Source organism: Notolepis coatsorum (assembly GCF_963971535.1).
Source record: "Notolepis coatsorum genome assembly, chromosome: 16".
Classification (NCBI taxonomy): domain Eukaryota; kingdom Metazoa; phylum Chordata; class Actinopteri; order Aulopiformes; family Paralepididae; genus Notolepis; species Notolepis coatsorum.
The window spans coordinates 4,662,667-4,681,324 of NC_140180.1; the positions used below are offsets into that span (position 1 = coordinate 4,662,667).

At 41.6% G+C, this 18,658-nt stretch overlaps 4 protein-coding genes across 4 annotated transcripts; all 4 read left to right on the forward strand.

Annotated features, from left to right (window-relative positions):
• Window positions 1-24: 24 nt before the first annotated feature.
• LOC311242452 (protocadherin alpha-8-like) lies at window positions 25-3,535 on the forward strand (the record flags this gene model as incomplete). Its single annotated transcript, XM_084331415.1, has 2 exons — window positions 25-2,403; window positions 3,524-3,535. The coding sequence occupies 2 exons, from the start codon at window positions 25-27 to the stop codon at window positions 3,533-3,535; spliced, it is 2,391 nt and encodes a 796-aa protein (XP_084187541.1).
• Window positions 3,536-4,973: 1,438 nt separating this feature from the next.
• LOC311242453 (protocadherin alpha-8-like) lies at window positions 4,974-7,370 on the forward strand (the record flags this gene model as incomplete). Its single annotated transcript, XM_084331416.1, has 1 exon — window positions 4,974-7,370. One exon carries the CDS (start codon window positions 4,974-4,976, stop codon window positions 7,368-7,370), a length of 2,397 nt encoding a protein of 798 aa, XP_084187542.1.
• Window positions 7,371-8,438: 1,068 nt separating this feature from the next.
• Window positions 8,439-14,745, forward strand: LOC311242454 (protocadherin alpha-4-like; the record flags this gene model as incomplete). Its single annotated transcript, XM_084331417.1, has 3 exons — window positions 8,439-10,817; window positions 12,403-12,550; window positions 13,883-14,745. The coding sequence occupies 3 exons, from the start codon at window positions 8,439-8,441 to the stop codon at window positions 14,743-14,745; spliced, it is 3,390 nt and encodes a 1,129-aa protein (XP_084187543.1).
• A 1,108-nt stretch (window positions 14,746-15,853) lies between these two features.
• LOC311242329 (protocadherin alpha-8-like) lies at window positions 15,854-18,250 on the forward strand (the record flags this gene model as incomplete). Its single annotated transcript, XM_084331278.1, has 1 exon — window positions 15,854-18,250. The coding sequence occupies one exon, from the start codon at window positions 15,854-15,856 to the stop codon at window positions 18,248-18,250; it is 2,397 nt and encodes a 798-aa protein (XP_084187404.1).
• Between the last annotated feature and the right edge of the window lie 408 nt (window positions 18,251-18,658).

Sequence of the window (18,658 nt, forward strand, 5' to 3'; positions counted from 1 at the left end):
GTTTCGCTCACGTCGGATGGAATCATGTCTTTACCGAGTCGAAGGAGCTCTATTGTGACATATCTGGTGCTTGTGCTGCTGGAGTGTTACTGGGAAGCGGTGTCGGGGCAGCTCTCCTACTCCGTGTCAGAGGAGCTAAACCCGGGGACTTCTGTTGGAAATATCGCTAAGGATCTAAACCTCAACGTCCAGGAGTTGGAGTCCCGTATGTTTCAGATTGTTACCGGATCAAAGAGGAAATACTTCGAGGTAAATCTGAAGACTGGCGTTCTGTACGTCAACGAGAGGATAGACAGAGAGGAGCTTTGTGCGAAGGAAGCTAAATGTACAGTCAGTGTAGAAGCCGTGATAAACAACCCTTTAAAGCTTTACCAAATTGAAGTAGATATTACAGATGCAAATGATAATGTCCCGAGATTTACAACCAAATCACAATATTTAGATATTGCAGAGAATACGTTACCAGGAGCAAAATTTGCTTTATATGAAGCATCAGACGCAGATGTTGGTAAAAACGGAGTCAGTACATACAGGTTAAGTCCTAATGAACATTTCTCACTCGCAGTGCACAAAGGAGATACTGTGTTTGCTGAGTTAGTGCTACAGAAAGCTTTAGATCGTGAGAAACAGCCCGTTATTAATCTAACTCTTACAGCTGTAGATGGAGGTTCTCCCCCAAAGTCTGGTACCTCACAGCTTGTTATTAATGTTTTAGATATTAATGATAACCTACCGATATTCAGTCAATCTTTATATAAGACTAGAGTAATTGAAAACACCACACCTGGCACAACGGTAATTACTATGAGTGCCAGCGATCTAGATGACGGCCTGAATGGTGAAATTGTATATTCTTTCAGAAGCAAAGATCAAGACCACATACTGGATGTATTTGAAATAGACCCTCAGACTGGTGTTATCACAGTAAAGGGCAATATTGACTTTGAAGAATGGAAAGCTTTTGAGATCCGTGTAGAGGCGAGTGACAAAGCCCAACCCCCGATGTCCGCTCATTGTAAAGTGCTGGTAGAGGTGGTGGACCTCAATGACAACGCTCCCGAGATCACTGTGACGTCACTACTAAACACAGTGAAGGAGGATTCTAAAGTAGGAACTGCTATTGCTCTGGTTTCAGTCCTGGATAAAGATGGAGGCACAAATGGATTAGTGAAATGTGCTATTGCAAATAAGGTCCCTTTCAAATTGGAATCAAACTATAAGAACTATTATTCACTCGTTGTTGACGGGCCTCTAGACAGAGAGAGTGTTTCTCAGTATAATATAACCATCTCAGCTACAGATGAAGGGACCCCGCCTCTCTCCAGCACCAGTGTTGTTACTGTACACGTTTCTGATGTTAATGATAACGCTCCTCGCTTCTCAGAACCCGTGATTAATGTTTACTTAAAAGAGAATAGTCCAGTCGGAGCAATTATTAAAACTGTAACTGCAGTTGATGATGACGTTAATGAAAATAGCCAGGTGAGATATTCATTTTTAAACAGTAACAGTAACTCATTGCCTCTGTCTACAATGGTGAATATCAACTCAGAGACAGGAGATCTAGTCAGTCTGCAGTCTTTTAACTTCGAGGAGTTAAACACGTTCCAGTTTAAAGTTCAGGCCACAGACTATGGTGTTCCTCCGCTCAGCAGCAACGTGACTGTGAACGTTTTTATCCTGGATGAGAATGACAACAGTCCCGGGATTCTCGCGCCCTATTCTGAGCACAGCTCTGTTAACAGTGAGAACATTCCCTATTCTGCAGAAGCGGGCTACTTTGTGGCCAAGATCAGGGCTGTAGACGCAGACTCTGGCTACAATGCACTGCTTTCTTATCACATCTCTGAGCCCAAAGGATTAAACCTCTTCAGAATCGGAACCAGCACCGGAGAAATCAGGACTAAGAGGAGAATGAGTGACAATGACCTGAAATCTCACCCGTTGGTGGTGTCGGTTTCTGATAATGGAGAACCCTCCCTGTCAGCGACTGTGTCTATTGATGTAGTGGTGGTTGAAGACACAGGTGACATCCAGACTCAATTCAGACATGTACCGATAAAGGAGGAGAGCTTCTCTTCTTTTAACCTGTATCTGCTGATCGCCATTGCCTCGGTGTCAGTGATCTTTCTACTGAGCCTCATCAGTTTAATAGCTGTCAAATGCCACAGGACAGACAGTTTCAGCAGGTACAGTGCCCCAATGATCACCACCCACCCTGACGGGAGCTGGTCTTACTCTAAATCTACTCAGCAGTATGACGTGTGTTTCAGCTCAGACACACTGAAGAGTGACGTAGTGGTTTTCCCCGCGCCGTATCCGCCTGTAGATGCGGAGCTGATCAGTATTAACGGAGGAGACACTTATTATAACCGGACTCAGACGTTACCAAATTCAGGACAGGTAAGTCATTTTGAATATTACGTTAAGGTGCTAATGTGGAGCTTTCGTATTTAATCAGTATTTTTCTTTATGCCTAAATAAAGTGGATTGATTGATTGATTGGTTGGTTGGTTGGTTGGTTGGTTGGTTGGTTGGTTGGTTGGTTGGTTGGTTGGTTGTTTTGTTTGTTGGTCGGCTGCATGGCAGGTTGTTTGTCTGGTTGGCTGATTGATTAATTGATTGATTGATTCAATTAAATAAAATAGAACACACTCATTGACATATCACATTTGAAATAATCAGGATAGCTCAACAAACTCATATTAGACGGGCAGCAAAAATTAAACATAGCATACATCTGAAAAGTACTGCAAACAGTTACACATACCAATGAGGGTATATCATTCCTTCTCTGTCCATGGTCCTGAACTCAACAGCAATGATATGGGACATTTTGCTAGACTGGGTGTGATTTGAATCATCAGTAGGGCTGATGTAATTTCATTTTACTTTTGAAAGTAGGTCACAGCTTATGCAGACATCTTTTCCCTCACTTTTAAATATATATTTCTCGTCTTGCTTCTTTCTGGTGAAACAGCTTTATATATAGCCAACTCTTTTCATAGGCATTTCACATTGCAGTGTAAAAAAACGTTTTACTCTGTCCATGGTGCTGAAACAAATTGTTATGTTTCTATGAAGTTCTGTAGGCACTGTTACATGTCTATACACTATAGAATACAAATAGTACATTTTAAAATGTTGTATCGGCTATTGATCACTGTGGGTGATTACATTGAGAGAGGTTCATTTCATCACTGTTTCCAGTTGTCAAACATAGAGATCATGAATGGTGTCTTTTGCTTGTTTTGGCCACTGAGACATGAACAGTTTACATCCTCTTTTCATTGAGTTCCATTGGATTCCCGAGTTTCCAGTTCCCCTGTCCGTGGTTCTGAAAGTAAGAGCAGTCCTATTGGACATGTCCTTTGCTGAGATCTGAATTACGTTTTGCGTCTTTTATCATTTAACATTTTTTATCAAACGTCTGATGATCTTTGTATAGATCCATGTCTTGTATAGATCAGTCATACAGACTGTTTATAGGGAGAAATACTATTCTCTCTATGTTTGCCTGTAGATGCAGAGCTGATCAGTATTAATGGAGGAGACACTTATTATAACCGGACTCAGACGTTACCAAACAATGATAAGGTAAGGAATTTATCGTAATTATTTTTCATATGAAAACATTTATGTTTGCCAGTTATTATTGTTCCTTTTCTGAATGGTTCGAATGGGTTATGTTGAACGTGGAGCGAAATATCTTTTCATAAATAATATTTTGCATTATGCGTTACTAGTAGTATATTTTACAGGCTATTTAATATGCAACAAATATTAGTTTGTTACAATCCATTTCTCAAAAGGTCATTATCTTGTCCATACCAATGATGGTGAAGTGTTTCTCTGTCCATGGTCCTGAAAGCCACCAGTTGGTTATTCAAACTGGAAATCTTACTCAGATGGTATCTGAATTAGGACTACTGTCATTTCACAGTCTGGAGTTCTGGAGTTCATTCTACCTTAATAGGCTAGTTTTTCAGTTATATATAGACATTGTCAGTTGAGTTCCGTTGCTAGGAGAACAACTTCAGCCCAAGTGTATTTCCGGTCAGCTACTGATAGCAAACACTGCAATGGGAAATAATCTTGGGACCAGAATGTTTCTGTTGTCACGTTTGAAAACTTCTGAATACAATTGGTTCTACTCGTTTTAAATTATGTAACATTTAAAAAATAAATAAATAAATATGATTATTTAGGCTATACTCTTATGATTTGCGACAGTGGCTCGAGAAGTAGAGCAGTCGTCTGGTAATCCGGAGGTTCCCTGTTCCCGCACCTCCTGGCCAGCCTGGCGAAGTGTCCTTGAGCAAGACACTTAACCCCTAACTGCTCCTGATGAGCAGGTTGGCACCTTGCATGGTCGCCTCTGCTGTCATGTGTGAATGTGTGAGTGAATGGGTCAAATGTGAGGAACAAAATTGTAAAGCGCTTTGGATAAAAGTGCTAAATAAATGCACCATTTACCGTTTTACAATGTAATGTACCAAATAGTTGTACTCTGTCCATGGTGCTGAAACGCTTAGAGGTCATTTTATAGCCTTCTTTTCTATAGGTAATTGTATTGTGCCTATGAATACTTGGTATTTGGAAATGTTAAGCACAAAATAGCTGTACTTCCTTTATTATTTTGACAGCACTTTTCAATGTTTAATGACATAACATATTCGAGACATGGTTTTACATAAGTGTAGTTCATTCAAATCACCACATGGCGACACTGTAGACCATAACATTGAGATCTTCTCCTCGGAAGCTCTTGGCCACTCCCAGATTGAGAGGATGATGATGATGATGTTTCTCTGGGCTTTGTTACAAAGAGACGCAGAACGAGGCAGTACGGACTGTTGGATGATCTCCGTTTGCTTTGTGATTCAATCGTGTTTAAAAAATACATTTATATTTGGATTATTTGACAGAAATCGTTTACGTGGATCTATGTTTCGCTCACGTCGGATGGAATCATGTCTTTACCGAGTGGAAGGAGCTCTATTGTGACATATCTGGTGCTTGTGCTGCTGGAGTGTTACTGGGAAGCGGTGTCGGGGCAGCTCTCCTACTCCGTGTCAGAGGAGCTAAACCCGGGGACTTCTGTTGGAAATATCGCTAAGGATCTAAACCTCAACGTCCAGGAGTTGGAGTACCGTATGTTTCAGATTGTTACCGGATCAAAGAGGAAATACTTTGAGGTAAATCTGAAGACTGGCGTTCTGTACGTCAACGAGAGGATAGACCGAGAGGAGCTGTGTTCAAAGGCACCAAAATGTACCGTAAACGTAGAGGCCGTTATAAACGATCCGCTGAAGCTTTACCGAATAGAAATGAATATTTTAGATGTAAATGATAACTACCCGTCATTCCGTGCTAAATCACAAAATATTGACATAGCCGAAACTACATTACCAGGCTCTAAATTCCTCGTACTATCGGCCTACGACGCAGACGTCGGAAAGAATGGCATCAATACCTACAAGCTAAACACTAACGAGCATTTCTCTTTAACGGTCCACAAAGGAGAGAGTGTGTCTGCTGAGTTAGTGTTGCAGAAGGCACTAGACAGAGAGAAACAGACCGTCATTAAACTCACGCTAACCGCTGTAGATGGTGGAACTCCCGCTAAGTCAGGAACATCAGAGATAATAATTCATGTTTTGGATGTAAATGATAATATCCCAGTGTTTGCTAAATCATTATACAAAACAAACATTTCGGAAAATGTTCCTATTGGAACAACGGTACTAACAGTGAGCGCAACAGACGCCGACGAGGGAATGAACGGGGAGATCTCCTACTCGCTGAGCACAAAAGACCAAGATCATATTTTAGAAATGTTTCAAATTGACCAAGACACAGGGGTATTAACCGTCAAAGGAAATATTGACTTTGAGGAACACCCTGCCTTTGAGATGCGTGTGCAGGCGAGCGACAAAGGCCAGCCCCCGATGGCTGCTCAGTGTAAAGTGTTGATAGAGGTGGTGGACCTCAATGACAACGCTCCCGAGATCACTGTGACGTCACTACTGAGCAAAGTGAGAGAGGACGCTAAGAGTGGCACTGCTATTGCTCTGGTCTCAGTTCTGGATAAAGATGGAGGCAAAAATGGGGCGATTCATTGTGACATAAAGAGTGACGCTCCTTTTAAATTGGAGACAAACTATAAAAACTATTATTCGTTAGTTGTTGACGGGCCTCTCGACAGAGAGAGTATTTCTCAGTATAATATAACCATCTCAGCTACAGATGAAGGGACCCCGCCTCTCTCCAGCACCAGTGTTGTTACTGTACACGTTTCAGATGTTAATGATAACGCACCTCACTTCTCTGAACCTGTGATTAATGTTTACTTAAAAGAGAACAGTCCAGTCGGAGCAATTATTAAAACAGTGACTGCAGTTGACGCTGACGTAAATGAAAATGGCCAAGTGAGATATTCATTTCTAAACCGTAACAGTAACTCATTGCCTCTGTCTACAATAGTGAATATTAACTCAGAGACAGGAGATCTAGTCAGTCTGCAGTCTTTTAACTTCGAGGAGTTAAACACGTTCCAGTTTAAAGTTCAGGCCACAGACTCTGGTGTTCCTCCGCTCAGCAGCAACGTGACTGTGAACGTTTTTATCCTGGATGAGAATGACAACAGTCCCGGGATTCTCGCGCCCTATTCTGAGCACAGCTCTGTTAACAGTGAGAACATTCCCTATTCTGCTGAAGCGGGCTACTTTGTGGCCAAGATCAGGGCTGTAGACGCAGACTCTGGCTACAATGCGCTGCTTTCTTATCACATCTCTGAGCCCAAAGGATTAAACCTCTTCAGAATCGGAACCAGCACCGGAGAAATCAGGACTAAGAGGAGAATGAGTGACAATGACCTGAAATCTCACCCGTTGGTGGTGTCGGTTTCTGATAATGGAGAACCCTCCCTGTCAGCGACTGTGTCTATTGATGTAGTGGTGGTTGAAGACACAGGTGACATCCAGACTCAATTCAGACATGTACCGATAAAGGAGGAGAGCTTCTCTTCTTTTAACCTGTATCTGCTGATCGCCATCGCCTCGGTGTCAGTGATCTTTCTACTGAGCCTCATCAGTTTAATAGCTGTCAAATGCCACAGGACAGACAGTTTCAGCAGGTACAGCGCCCCAATGATCACCACCCACCCTGACGGGAGCTGGTCTTACTCTAAATCTACTCAGCAGTATGACGTGTGTTTCAGCTCAGACACACTGAAGAGTGACGTAGTGGTTTTCCCCGCGCCGTATCCACCTGTAGATGCGGAGCTGATCAGTATTAATGGAGGAGACACATATTATAACCGGACTCAGACTTTACCAAACAACGGCAAGGTAAGGAATTTATCATAATTATATTTCATATGAAAACATTTATGTTTGCCAGTTATCATTGTTCTTTTTCCAAATGGGTTATTTTGAACATGGAGCGAAATATCTTTTTGTAAATTATATTTTGCATTATGCGTTATTAGTAGTATATTTTACAGGCTATTTATTATGCAACAGATATTTGTTTGTTGCACTCAATTTCTGAAAACGTCATTATCTTGTCCATACCAATGCCAGCAATGTGTTTCTCTGTCCATGGTCCTGAAAACCACCAGTTGTTTATTCAAACTGGAAATCTTACTCGAGATGGTATCTGAATTAGGACTACTGTCATTTCACAGTCTGGAGTTCATTCTACCTTAAATAGGCTAGTTATTCAGTTCTATATAGACATTGTGAGTTGTATTCGGTTTCTAGGGGAACAGCTTGGGCCAAAGTGTATTTCCGGTCAGCTATTGATAGCAAACACTGCAAAAGGAAATAATCTTAGGAGGACCTATAGAATGTTTCTGTTGTCACATTTAATAAGGTCTATACATTATTTTCTATTTGTTTTAAAGTATGTACAAACACGTGATTATTTAGACTATACCTTTATCACTTGCATTGTACAATATAATGTACCAAAGAGTTGGACTCTGTCCATGGTGCTGAAACAAATAGCAGTCATTGTATAGCTAACTTTCTATAGGTAATGCTATTGTGAAGCCTTTGTATTTCAAATATTTAAGCACAAAATAGCTTCTATTTCTTTTATTATTTTGACAGCTCATTTGAATGAAACAACATTTTTGAGACATGTTTTTAAATGAGTGTAGTTCATTCAAATCACCACGTGGCGACACTGTAGACCATAACATTGAGATCTTCTCCTCGGAGGCTCGAGACCACTCCCAGATTGAGAGGATGATGATGATGATGTTTCTCTGGGCTTTGTTACAAAGAGACGCAGAGCGAGGCAGTACGGACTGTTGGATGATCTCCGTTTGCTTTGTGATTCGATAGTGTTTAAAAAATACATTTACATTTGGATGTTTTTAGCTGAAATCGTATACGTGGATCTATGCTTTGCTCACGTCGGATGGAATCATGTCTTTACCGAGTGGAAGGAGCTCTATTGTGACATATCTGGTGCTTGTGCTGCTGGAGTGTTACTGGGAAGCGGTGTCGGGGCAGCTCTCCTACTCCGTGTCAGAGGAGCTAAACCCGGGGACTTCTGTTGGAAATATCGCTAAGGATCTAAACCTCAACGTCCAGGAGTTGGAGTCCCGTATGTTTCAGATTGTTACCGGATCAAAGAGGAAATACTTCGAGGTAAATCTGAAGACTGGCATTCTGTACGTCAACGAGAGGATAGACAGAGAGGAGCTTTGCGCAGACGAAGCCAAATGTACAGTCAGTGTAGAAGCTGTGATAAACAACCCTTTAAAGCTTTACCAAATTGAAGTAGACATTTTGGATGCAAATGATAATGTCCCGACATTTACAACCAAATCACAAGATTTGGATATTGCAGAGAATACGTTGCCAGGAATGAAATTTGCTTTATCTGAAGCATCAGACGCAGATGTTGGTAAAAACGGAGTCAGTACATACAGGTTAAGTCCTAATGAACATTTCTCACTCGCAGTGCACAAAGGAGACACTGTGTTTGCTGAGTTAGTGCTACAGAAAGCTTTAGATCGCGAGAAACAGCCCGTTATTAATCTAACTCTCACTGCTGTAGATGGAGGTTCTCCCCCAAGATCTGGTACCTCACAGCTTGTTATTAATGTTTTGGATAATAATGATAACCCTCCGATATTCAGTCAATCTCTATATAAGACTAGAGTAATTGAAAACACACTGCCTGGCACAACGATAATTACTGTAAGTGCCAGCGATGCAGACGATGGCCTGAATGGTGAAATTGTATATTCTCTCAGAAGAAAAGATCAAGACCACATACTGGATGTATTTGAAATCGACCCTCAGACTGGTGTTATAACCGTAAAGGGCAATATTGACTTTGAAGAAAGGAAAGCGTTTGAGATCCGTGTAGAGGCGAGTGACAAAGGCCAACCCCCGATGTCCGCTCATTGTAAAGTGCTGGTAGAGGTGGTGGACCTCAATGACAACGCTCCTGAGATCACTGTGACGTCACTACTAAACACAGTGAAGGAGGATTCTAAAGTAGGCACTGCTATTGCTCTGGTTTCAGTCCTGGATAAAGATGGAGGCACAAATGGATTAGTGAAATGTGATATTGCAAACAAGGTCCCTTTCAAATTGGAATCTAACTATAAAAACTATTATTCACTCGTTGTTGATAGGCCTCTAGACAGAGAGAGTATTTCTCAGTATAATATAACCATCTCAGCTACAGATGAAGGGACCCCGCCTCTCTCCAGCACCAGTGTTGTTACTGTACACGTTTCTGATGTTAATGATAACGCTCCTCGCTTCTCTGAACCTGTTATTAACGTATATTTAAAAGAAAACAGTCCAGTCGGAGCAATTATTAAAACTGTAACTGCAGTTGATGTTGACATTAATGAAAATGGCCAGGTGAGATATTCATTTCTAAACAGTAACAGTAACTCATTGCCTCTGTCTACAATGGTGAACATTAACTCAGACACAGGAGATCTAGTCAGTCTGCAGTCTTTTAACTTCGAGGAGTTAAACACGTTCCAGTTCAAAGTTCAGGCCACAGACTCTGGTGTTCCTCCGCTCAGCAGCAACGTGACTGTGAACGTTTTTATCCTGGATGAGAATGACAACAGTCCCGGGATTCTCGCGCCCTATTCTGAGCACAGCTCTGTTAACAGTGAGAACATTCCCTATTCTGCTGAAGCGGGCTACTTTGTGGCCAAGATCAGGGCTGTAGACGCAGACTCTGGCTACAATGCGCTGCTTTCTTATCACATCTCTGAGCCCAAAGGATTAAACCTCTTCAGAATCGGAACCAGCACCGGAGAAATCAGGACTAAGAGGAGAATGAGTGACAATGACCTGAAATCTCACCCGTTGGTGGTGTCGGTTTCTGATAGTGGAGAACCCTCCCTGTCAGCGACTGTGTCTATTGATGTAGTGGTGGTTGAAGACACAGGTGACATCCAGACTCAATTCAGACATGTACCGATAAAGGAGGAGAGCTTCTCTTCTTTTAACCTGTATCTGCTGATCGCCATCGCCTCGGTGTCAGTGATCTTTCTACTGAGCCTCATCAGTTTAATAGCTGTCAAATGCCACAGGACAGACAGTTTCAGCAGGTACAGCGCCCCAATGATCACCACCCACCCTGACGGGAGCTGGTCTTACTCTAAATCTACTCAGCAGTATGACGTGTGTTTCAGCTCAGACACACTGAAGAGTGACGTAGTGGTTTTCCCCGCACCGTATCCGCCTGTAGATGCGGAGCTGATCAGTATTAATGGAGGAGACACTTATTATAACCGGACTCAGACGTTACCAAATTCAGGACAGGTAAGTCATTTTGAATATTACGTTAAGGTGCTAATGTAGAGCTTTCGTATTTAATCAGTATTTTTCTTTATGCCTAAATAAAGTGGATTGATTGATTGATTGGATGGTTGGTTGGTTGGTTGGTTGGTTGGTTGGTTGGTTGGTTGGTTGGTTGGTTGGTTGGTTGGTTGGTTGGTTGGTTGGTTGGTTGGTTGGTTGGTCGGCTGCATGGCAGGTTGTTTGTCTGGTTGGCTGATTGATTGATTGATTCAATTAAATAAAATAGAACACACTCATTGACCTATCACATTTGAAATAATCAGGATAGCTCAACAAACTCATATTAGACAGGCAGCAAAAATTTAACATAGCATACATCTGAAAAGTAGGCTACTGCAAACAGTTACACATACCAATGAGGGTATATCATTCCTTCTCTGTCCATGGTCCTGAACTCAACAGCAATGATATGGGACATTTTGCTCGACTGGGTTTTACTCTGTCCATGGTGCTGAAACTAATTGTTATGTTTCTATGAAGTTCTGTAGGCACTGTTACATGTCTATACACTATAGAATAAAAATTGTTAATTTTAAAATGTTGTATTGGCTATTGATCACTGTGGGTGATTACATTGAGAGAGGTTCATTTCATCACTGTTTCCAGTTGTCAAACATAGAGATCATGAATGGTGTCTTTTGCTTGTTTTGGCCACTGAGACATGTACAGTTTACATCCTTTTTTCATTGAATTCCATTGGATTCCAGAGTTTCCAGTTTCCAGTTCCCCTGTCCGTGGTTCTGAAAGTAAGAGCAGTCCTATTGGACATGTCCTTTGCTGAGATCTGAATTACAATGTTTTGCGTCTCTTATCATTTAAAAAAAATTATCAAACGTCCAACGATCTTTGTATAGATCCATGTCTTGTATAGATCAGTCATACAGACTGTTTATAGGGAGAAAGACTATTCTCTCTATGTTTGCTCCAAAGTCGACCCTCGTTATAGTATTGACAAGGATTACCCCCCCCCTCCCCCTTTGCCATCTATAAGAGTTGGACTCTGTCCATGATTCTGAAACACATTGCACTCATATGATGCATATCAATAGGTACAATTAAATAGCCAATTGTTAGTAGCTATTTTATATATTTTTTTTTAAACTACGTAATACCTGACCTATAATATAACTTCCCTTTCAAGTTGAAATCAATTAAAACGTAAAATATTGAAAAATTCGAATCCAACCCCCAATTGTTATTTTTATGTTAGTGTAGTTATCTTAAATCACCACTTGGCGACACTGTAGACCATAACATTGAGATCTTCTCTTCGGAGGCTCGAGACCACTCCCAGATTGAGAGGATGACGATGATGATGTTTCTCTGGGCTTTGTTACAAAGAGACGCAGAGCGAGGCAGTACGGACTGTTGGATGATCTCCATTTGCTTTATGATTCGATAGTGTTTAAAAAATACATTTATATTTGGATGTTTTTGGCCAAAATCGTATACGTGGATCTATGCTTTGCTCACGTCGGATGGAATCATGTCTTTACCGAGTGGAAGGAGCTCTATTGTGACATATCTGGTGCTTGTGCTGCTGGAGTGTTACTGGGAAGCGGTGTCGGGGCAGCTCTCCTACTCCGTGTCAGAGGAGGTGGACAAAGGCACCGCGGTGGGGAATCTCGCAAAGGATTTAAACCTTAAAGCACAGGACCTGGAAGAGAGGGGTCTACGGATTGTGTCCGGTTACAGTAAGAGATATTTCGAGGCTAATCTGAGAACGGGAGTTTTGTTTGTTAATGAGAGGATAGACAGAGAGGAGCTTTGCCCGAATGCGTTAAAATGTTCGTTGAATATAGAGGCCATATTGAGCCATCCTATGAATCTTCATCAAATTGAAGTTGTCGTTCTCGATATTAATGACAATGCACCGTCTTTCCTCGAAGAGAATCACGTGTTTAATGTCTCGGAGTCATCATCTACCGGAGAGAGATATCCTCTCCCGATAGCGAACGACGCAGATACAGGCAGTAACTCGGTAAAGAGCTACAAGCTGAACGCTAATGAATATTTCTCCCTGGATGTGCAGAGCGGAGGAGATCAGAGCGTGTCTGCTGAGTTAGTGCTGCAGAAAGCGTTAGACCGAGAGAAACAGTCTGTTATCAAACTAACACTGACTGCTATAGATGGAGGAAAGCCTCCTAGAACAGGGACTTTACAGATCATAGTCAATGTAATCGATGTGAATGATAATACGCCATTATTCAGCAAATCACTTTATAAAGTGCGTGTCAGCGAGAATGTTTCTGTGGGCACAACCATATTGAAACTAGACGCCACAGATTTAGATGAAGGTCTACATTCAGAGATTATATATTCCTTTATGAAACGCAGGAATGTAGACTCTGTTGACAAATTCGCCATTGATTCACGAAGTGGTGAAATTACTGTAAAGGCAAGTTTGGATTTCGAGGAAAACGTAGCCTATGAACTACGTGTGCAAGGGACGGACCAGGGACATTCTCCACGCAGTGGATATTCTAAAGTGTTAGTTGAGGTTGTTGATGTTAATGATAACGCTCCAGAAATATCTGTGACGTCACTCATGAGCCCAGTGAGAGAGGACGCTGAGATAGGAACCGTTGTCGCTTTAGTTAATGTGAATGATAAAGACGGAGGGAAGAATGGTCAAACCAACTGCAACATTATTGGTTCTGTTCCCTTTAATCTTAAGTCAAATTACAAAAACTATTATTCACTAATAGTAGACGGACCTCTAGACAGAGAGAGTGTATCTCAGTATAACGTAACCATCACAGCTACAGATGAAGGGACCCCGCCTCTCTCCAGCACCAGTGTTGTTACTGTACACGTTTCTGATGTAAATGATAACGCACCTCGCTTCTCAGAACCCGTGATTAATGTTTATTTAAAAGAGAACAGTCCAGTCGGAGCAATTATTAAAACAGTCTCTGCAGATGATGCTGATTTAGATGAAAATGCTAAAATGACATATTCATTATTAGATTATTCTTCTAAAGAAATTCCAATAAGATCAGTTGTAAATATCAACTCAGAAACAGGAGATCTAGTCAGTCTGCAGTCTTTTAACTTCGAGGAGTTAAACACGTTCCAGTTTAAAGTTCAGGCCACAGACTCTGGTGTTCCTCCGCTCAGCAGCAACGTGACTGTGAACGTTTTTATCCTGGATGAGAATGACAACAGTCCCGGGATTCTCGCGCCCTATTCTGAGCACAGCTCTGTTAACAGTGAGAACATTCCCTATTCTGCTGAAGCGGGCTACTTTGTGGCCAAGATCAGGGCTGTAGACGCAGACTCTGGCTACAATGCGCTGCTTTCTTATCACATCTCTGAGCCCAAAGGATTAAACCTCTTCCGAATCGGAACCAGCACCGGAGAAATCAGGACTAAGAGGAGAATGAGTGACAATGACCTGAAATCTCACCCGTTGGTGGTGTCGGTTTCTGATAGTGGAGAACCCTCCCTGTCAGCGACTGTGTCTATTGATGTAGTGGTGGTTGAAGACACAGGTGACATCCAGACTCAATTCAGACATGTACCGATAAAGGAGGAGAGCTTCTCTTCTTTTAACCTGTATCTGCTGATCGCCATCGCCTCGGTGTCAGTGATCTTTCTACTGAGCCTTATCAGTTTAATAGCTGTCAAATGCCACAGGACAGACAGTTTCAGCAGGTACAGCGCCCCAATGATCACCACCCACCCTGACGGGAGCTGGTCTTACTCTAAATCTACTCAGCAGTATGACGTGTGTTTCAGCTCAGACACACTGAAGAGTGACGTAGTGGTTTTCCCCGCGCCGTATCCGCCTGTAGATGCGGAGCTGATCAGTATTAATGGAGGAGACACTTATTATAACCGGACTCAGACTTTACCAAACAATGATAAGGTAAGGAATTTATTGTAATTATATTTAATTTGAAAACATTTATGTTGGCCAGTTGTCATTGTTCCTGTTCGGAATGGTTCGAATGGGTTATGTTGAATGTGGAGCGAAATATCTTTTCATAAATTATATTTTGCATTATGTGTTACTAGTAGTATATTTTACAGGCTATTTAATATGCAACAAATATTTGTTTGTTACAATCCATTTCTCAAAAGGTCTATGTTGCCAATACCAATGACGGCGATGTGTTTCTCTGTCCATGGTCCTGAAAACCAACAGTTGGCTATTCAAACTGGAAATGTTACTCGAGATGGTATCTTAATTATGGCTATACTGTCATTTCAAAGTCTGGAGTTCTGGAGTTCATTCTACCTTAAATAGTTTCTCAGTTCTATATAGACATTGTGAGTTGTATTCCGTTGTTAGGGGAACAGCTTGGGACAAAGTGTATTTCCTGTCAGCTATAGATAGCAAACACTGCAAAAGGAAATCATATTGGGCCCTTATAATGTTTCTGTTGTCACATTTGAAAAGGTCTATGCATTTTCTTCTACTTATTATAAAGTATGTACAAACATGTGATTAATTAGACTATACCTTTATCACTTGCATTTTACAATTTAATGTACCAAAGAGTCGGACTCTGTCCATGGTGCTGAAACGCATAGTGGTCATTTTATATCATTGTGTATCGTTGTAAAGCAAACTTTCTATAGGTAATGCTATTGTGCCTAAGAAGCATTTGTATTTGAAATATTTAAGCCTAACTATCTTCTATTTCAGTAAAACATTTGACATAACTTTACAATGTTGAATGAAATCACATATTTGAGACATGGTTTTAAATAAGTGTAGTTCATTCAAATCACCACTTGGCGACACTGTAGACCATAACATTGAGATCTTCTCCTCGGAGGCTCGAGACCACTCCCAGATTCAGAGGATGATGATGATGATGTTTCTCTGGGCTTTGTTACAAAGAGACGCAGAACGAGGCAGTACGGACTGTTGGATGATCTCCGTTTGCTTAATGATTCGATAGTGTTTTAAAAAGACATTTATATTTGGATGTTTTTAGCTGAAATCGTTTACGTGGATCAATGCTTTGCTCACGTCGGATGGAATCATGTCTTTACCGAGTGGAAGGAGCTCTATTGTGACCTATCTGGTGCTTGTGCTGCTGGAGTGTTACTGGGAAGCGGTGTCGGGGCAGCTCTCCTACTCCGTGTCAGAGGAGCTAAACCCGGGGACTTCTGTTGGAAATATCGCTAAGGATCTAAACCTCAACGTCCAAGAGTTGGAGTCCCGTATGTTTCAGATTGTTACCGGATCAAAGAGGAAATACTTCGAGGTAAATCTGAAGACTGGCGTTCTGTACGTCAACGAGAGGATAGACAGAGAGGAGCTGTGCTCAGAGGAAGACAAATGTACAGTCAGTGTAGAAGCCGTGATAAACAACCCTTTAAAGCTTTATCGAATAGAAGTAGACATTTTGGATGCAAATGATAATGCCCCGACATTTACAACCAAATCACAACATTTGGATATTGCAGAGAGCACGTTACCAGGAGCGAAATTCGCTTTATCTGAAGCATCAGACGCAGATGTTGGTAAAAACGGAGTCAGTACATACAGGTTAAGTCCTAATGAACATTTCTCACTCGCAGTGCACAAAGGAGATACTGTGTTTGCTGAGTTAGTGCTACAGAAAGCTTTAGATCGGGAGAAACAGCCCGTTATTAATCTTACACTCACCGCTATAGATGGAGGTTCTCCCCCAAGGTCTGGTACCTCACAGCTTGTTATTCATATTTTAGATATTAATGATAACCTACCGATATTCAGTCAATCTTTATATAAGACTACAGTAATTGAAAACACACTGGCTGGCACAACGATAATTACTATGAGTGCCAGCGATGCAGACGACGGCCTAAACGGTGAAATTGTATATTCTCTCAGAAGCAAAGATCAAAACCACATACTGGATGTATTTGAAATAGACCCTCAAACTGGTGTTATAACCATAAAGGGCAAGATTGACTTTGAAGAAAGGAAAGCTTTTGAGATCCGTGTAGAGGCGAGTGACAAAGGCCAACCCCCGATGTCCGCTCATTGTAAAGTGCTGGTAGAGGTGGTGGACCTCAATGACAACGCTCCTGAGATCACTGTGACGTCACTACTAAACACAGTGAAGGAGGATTCTAAAGTAGGCACTGCTATCGCTCTGGTTTCTGTCCTCGATAAAGACGGAGGCACAAATGGATTAGTGAAATGTGGTATTGCAAACAAGGTCCCTTTCAAATTGGAATCAAACTATAAGAACTATTATTCACTCGTTGTTGATGGGCCTCTAGACAGAGAGAGTGTATCTCAGTACAATATAACCATCACAGCTACAGATGAAGGGACCCCGCCTCTCTCCAGCACCAGTGTTGTTACTGTACACGTTTCTGATGTTAATGATAATGCACCTCGCTTCTCAGAACCCGTGATTAATGTTTATTTAAAAGAAAACAGTCCAGTTGGAGCAATTATTAAAAAAGTCTCTGCAGTTGATGCTGACGTTAATGAAAATGGCCAGGTGAGATATTCATTTCTAAACAGTAACAGTAACTCATTGCCTCTGTCTACAATGGTGAATATTAACTCAGAGACAGGAGATCTAGTCAGTCTGCAGTCTTTTAACTTCGAGGAGTTAAACACGTTCCAGTTTAAAGTTCAGGCCACAGACTCTGGTGTTCCTCCGCTCAGCAGCAACGTGACTGTGAACGTTTTTATCCTGGATGAGAATGACAACAGTCCCGGGATTCTCGCACCCTATTCTGAGCACAGCTCTGTTAACAGTGAGAACATTCCCTATTCTGCTGAAGCGGGCTACTTTGTGGCCAAGATCAGGGCTGTAGATGCAGACTCTGGCTACAATGCGCTGCTTTCTTATCACATCTCTGAGCCCAAAGGATTAAACCTCTTCAGAATCGGAACCAGCACCGGAGAAATCAGAACTAAGAGGAGAATGAGTGACAATGACCTGAAATCTCACCCGTTGGTGGTGTCGGTTTCTGATAATGGAGAACCCTCCCTGTCAGCGACTGTGTCTATTGATGTAGTGGTGGTTGAAGACACAGGTGACATCCAGACTCAATTCAGACATGTACCGATAAAGGAGGAGAGCTTCTCTTCTTTTAACCTGTATCTGCTGATCGCCATCGCCTCGGTGTCAGTGATCTTTCTACTGAGCCTCATCAGTTTAATAGCTGTCAAATGCCACAGGACAGACAGTTTCAGCAGGTACAGCGCCCCAATGATCACCACCCACCCTGACGGGAGCTGGTCTTACTCTAAATCTACTCAGCAGTATGACGTGTGTTTCAGCTCAGACACACTGAAGAGTGACGTAGTGGTTTTCCCCGCGCCGTATCCGCCTGTAGATGCAGAGCTGATCAGTATTAACGGAGGAGACACTTATTATAACCGGACTCAGACATTACCAAACAATGATAAGGTAAGGAATTTATCGTAATTATATTTCATATGAAAACATTTACGTTTGCCAGTTATCATTGTTCTTTTTCCGAATGGTTGGAATGTTGGAGCGAAATATCTTTTCGTAAATTATATTTAGCATTATGCGTTATTAGCAATATATTTGACAGGCTGTTTAATATGCAACAAATATTCGTTTGTTACAATCCATTTCTCAAAACATTAGTATGTTGTCCACACCAATGATGGTGATATGTTTTCTCTGTCCATGGTCCTGAAAGCCACCAGTTGGTTATTCAAACTGGAAATCTTACTCGAGATGGTATCTGAATTAGGACTACTCTCATTTCACAGTCTGGAGTTCTGGAATTCATTCTACCTTAATCTAGTTTTTCAGTTATATATAGACATTGTCAGTTGAGTTCCGTTGCTAGGAGAACAACTT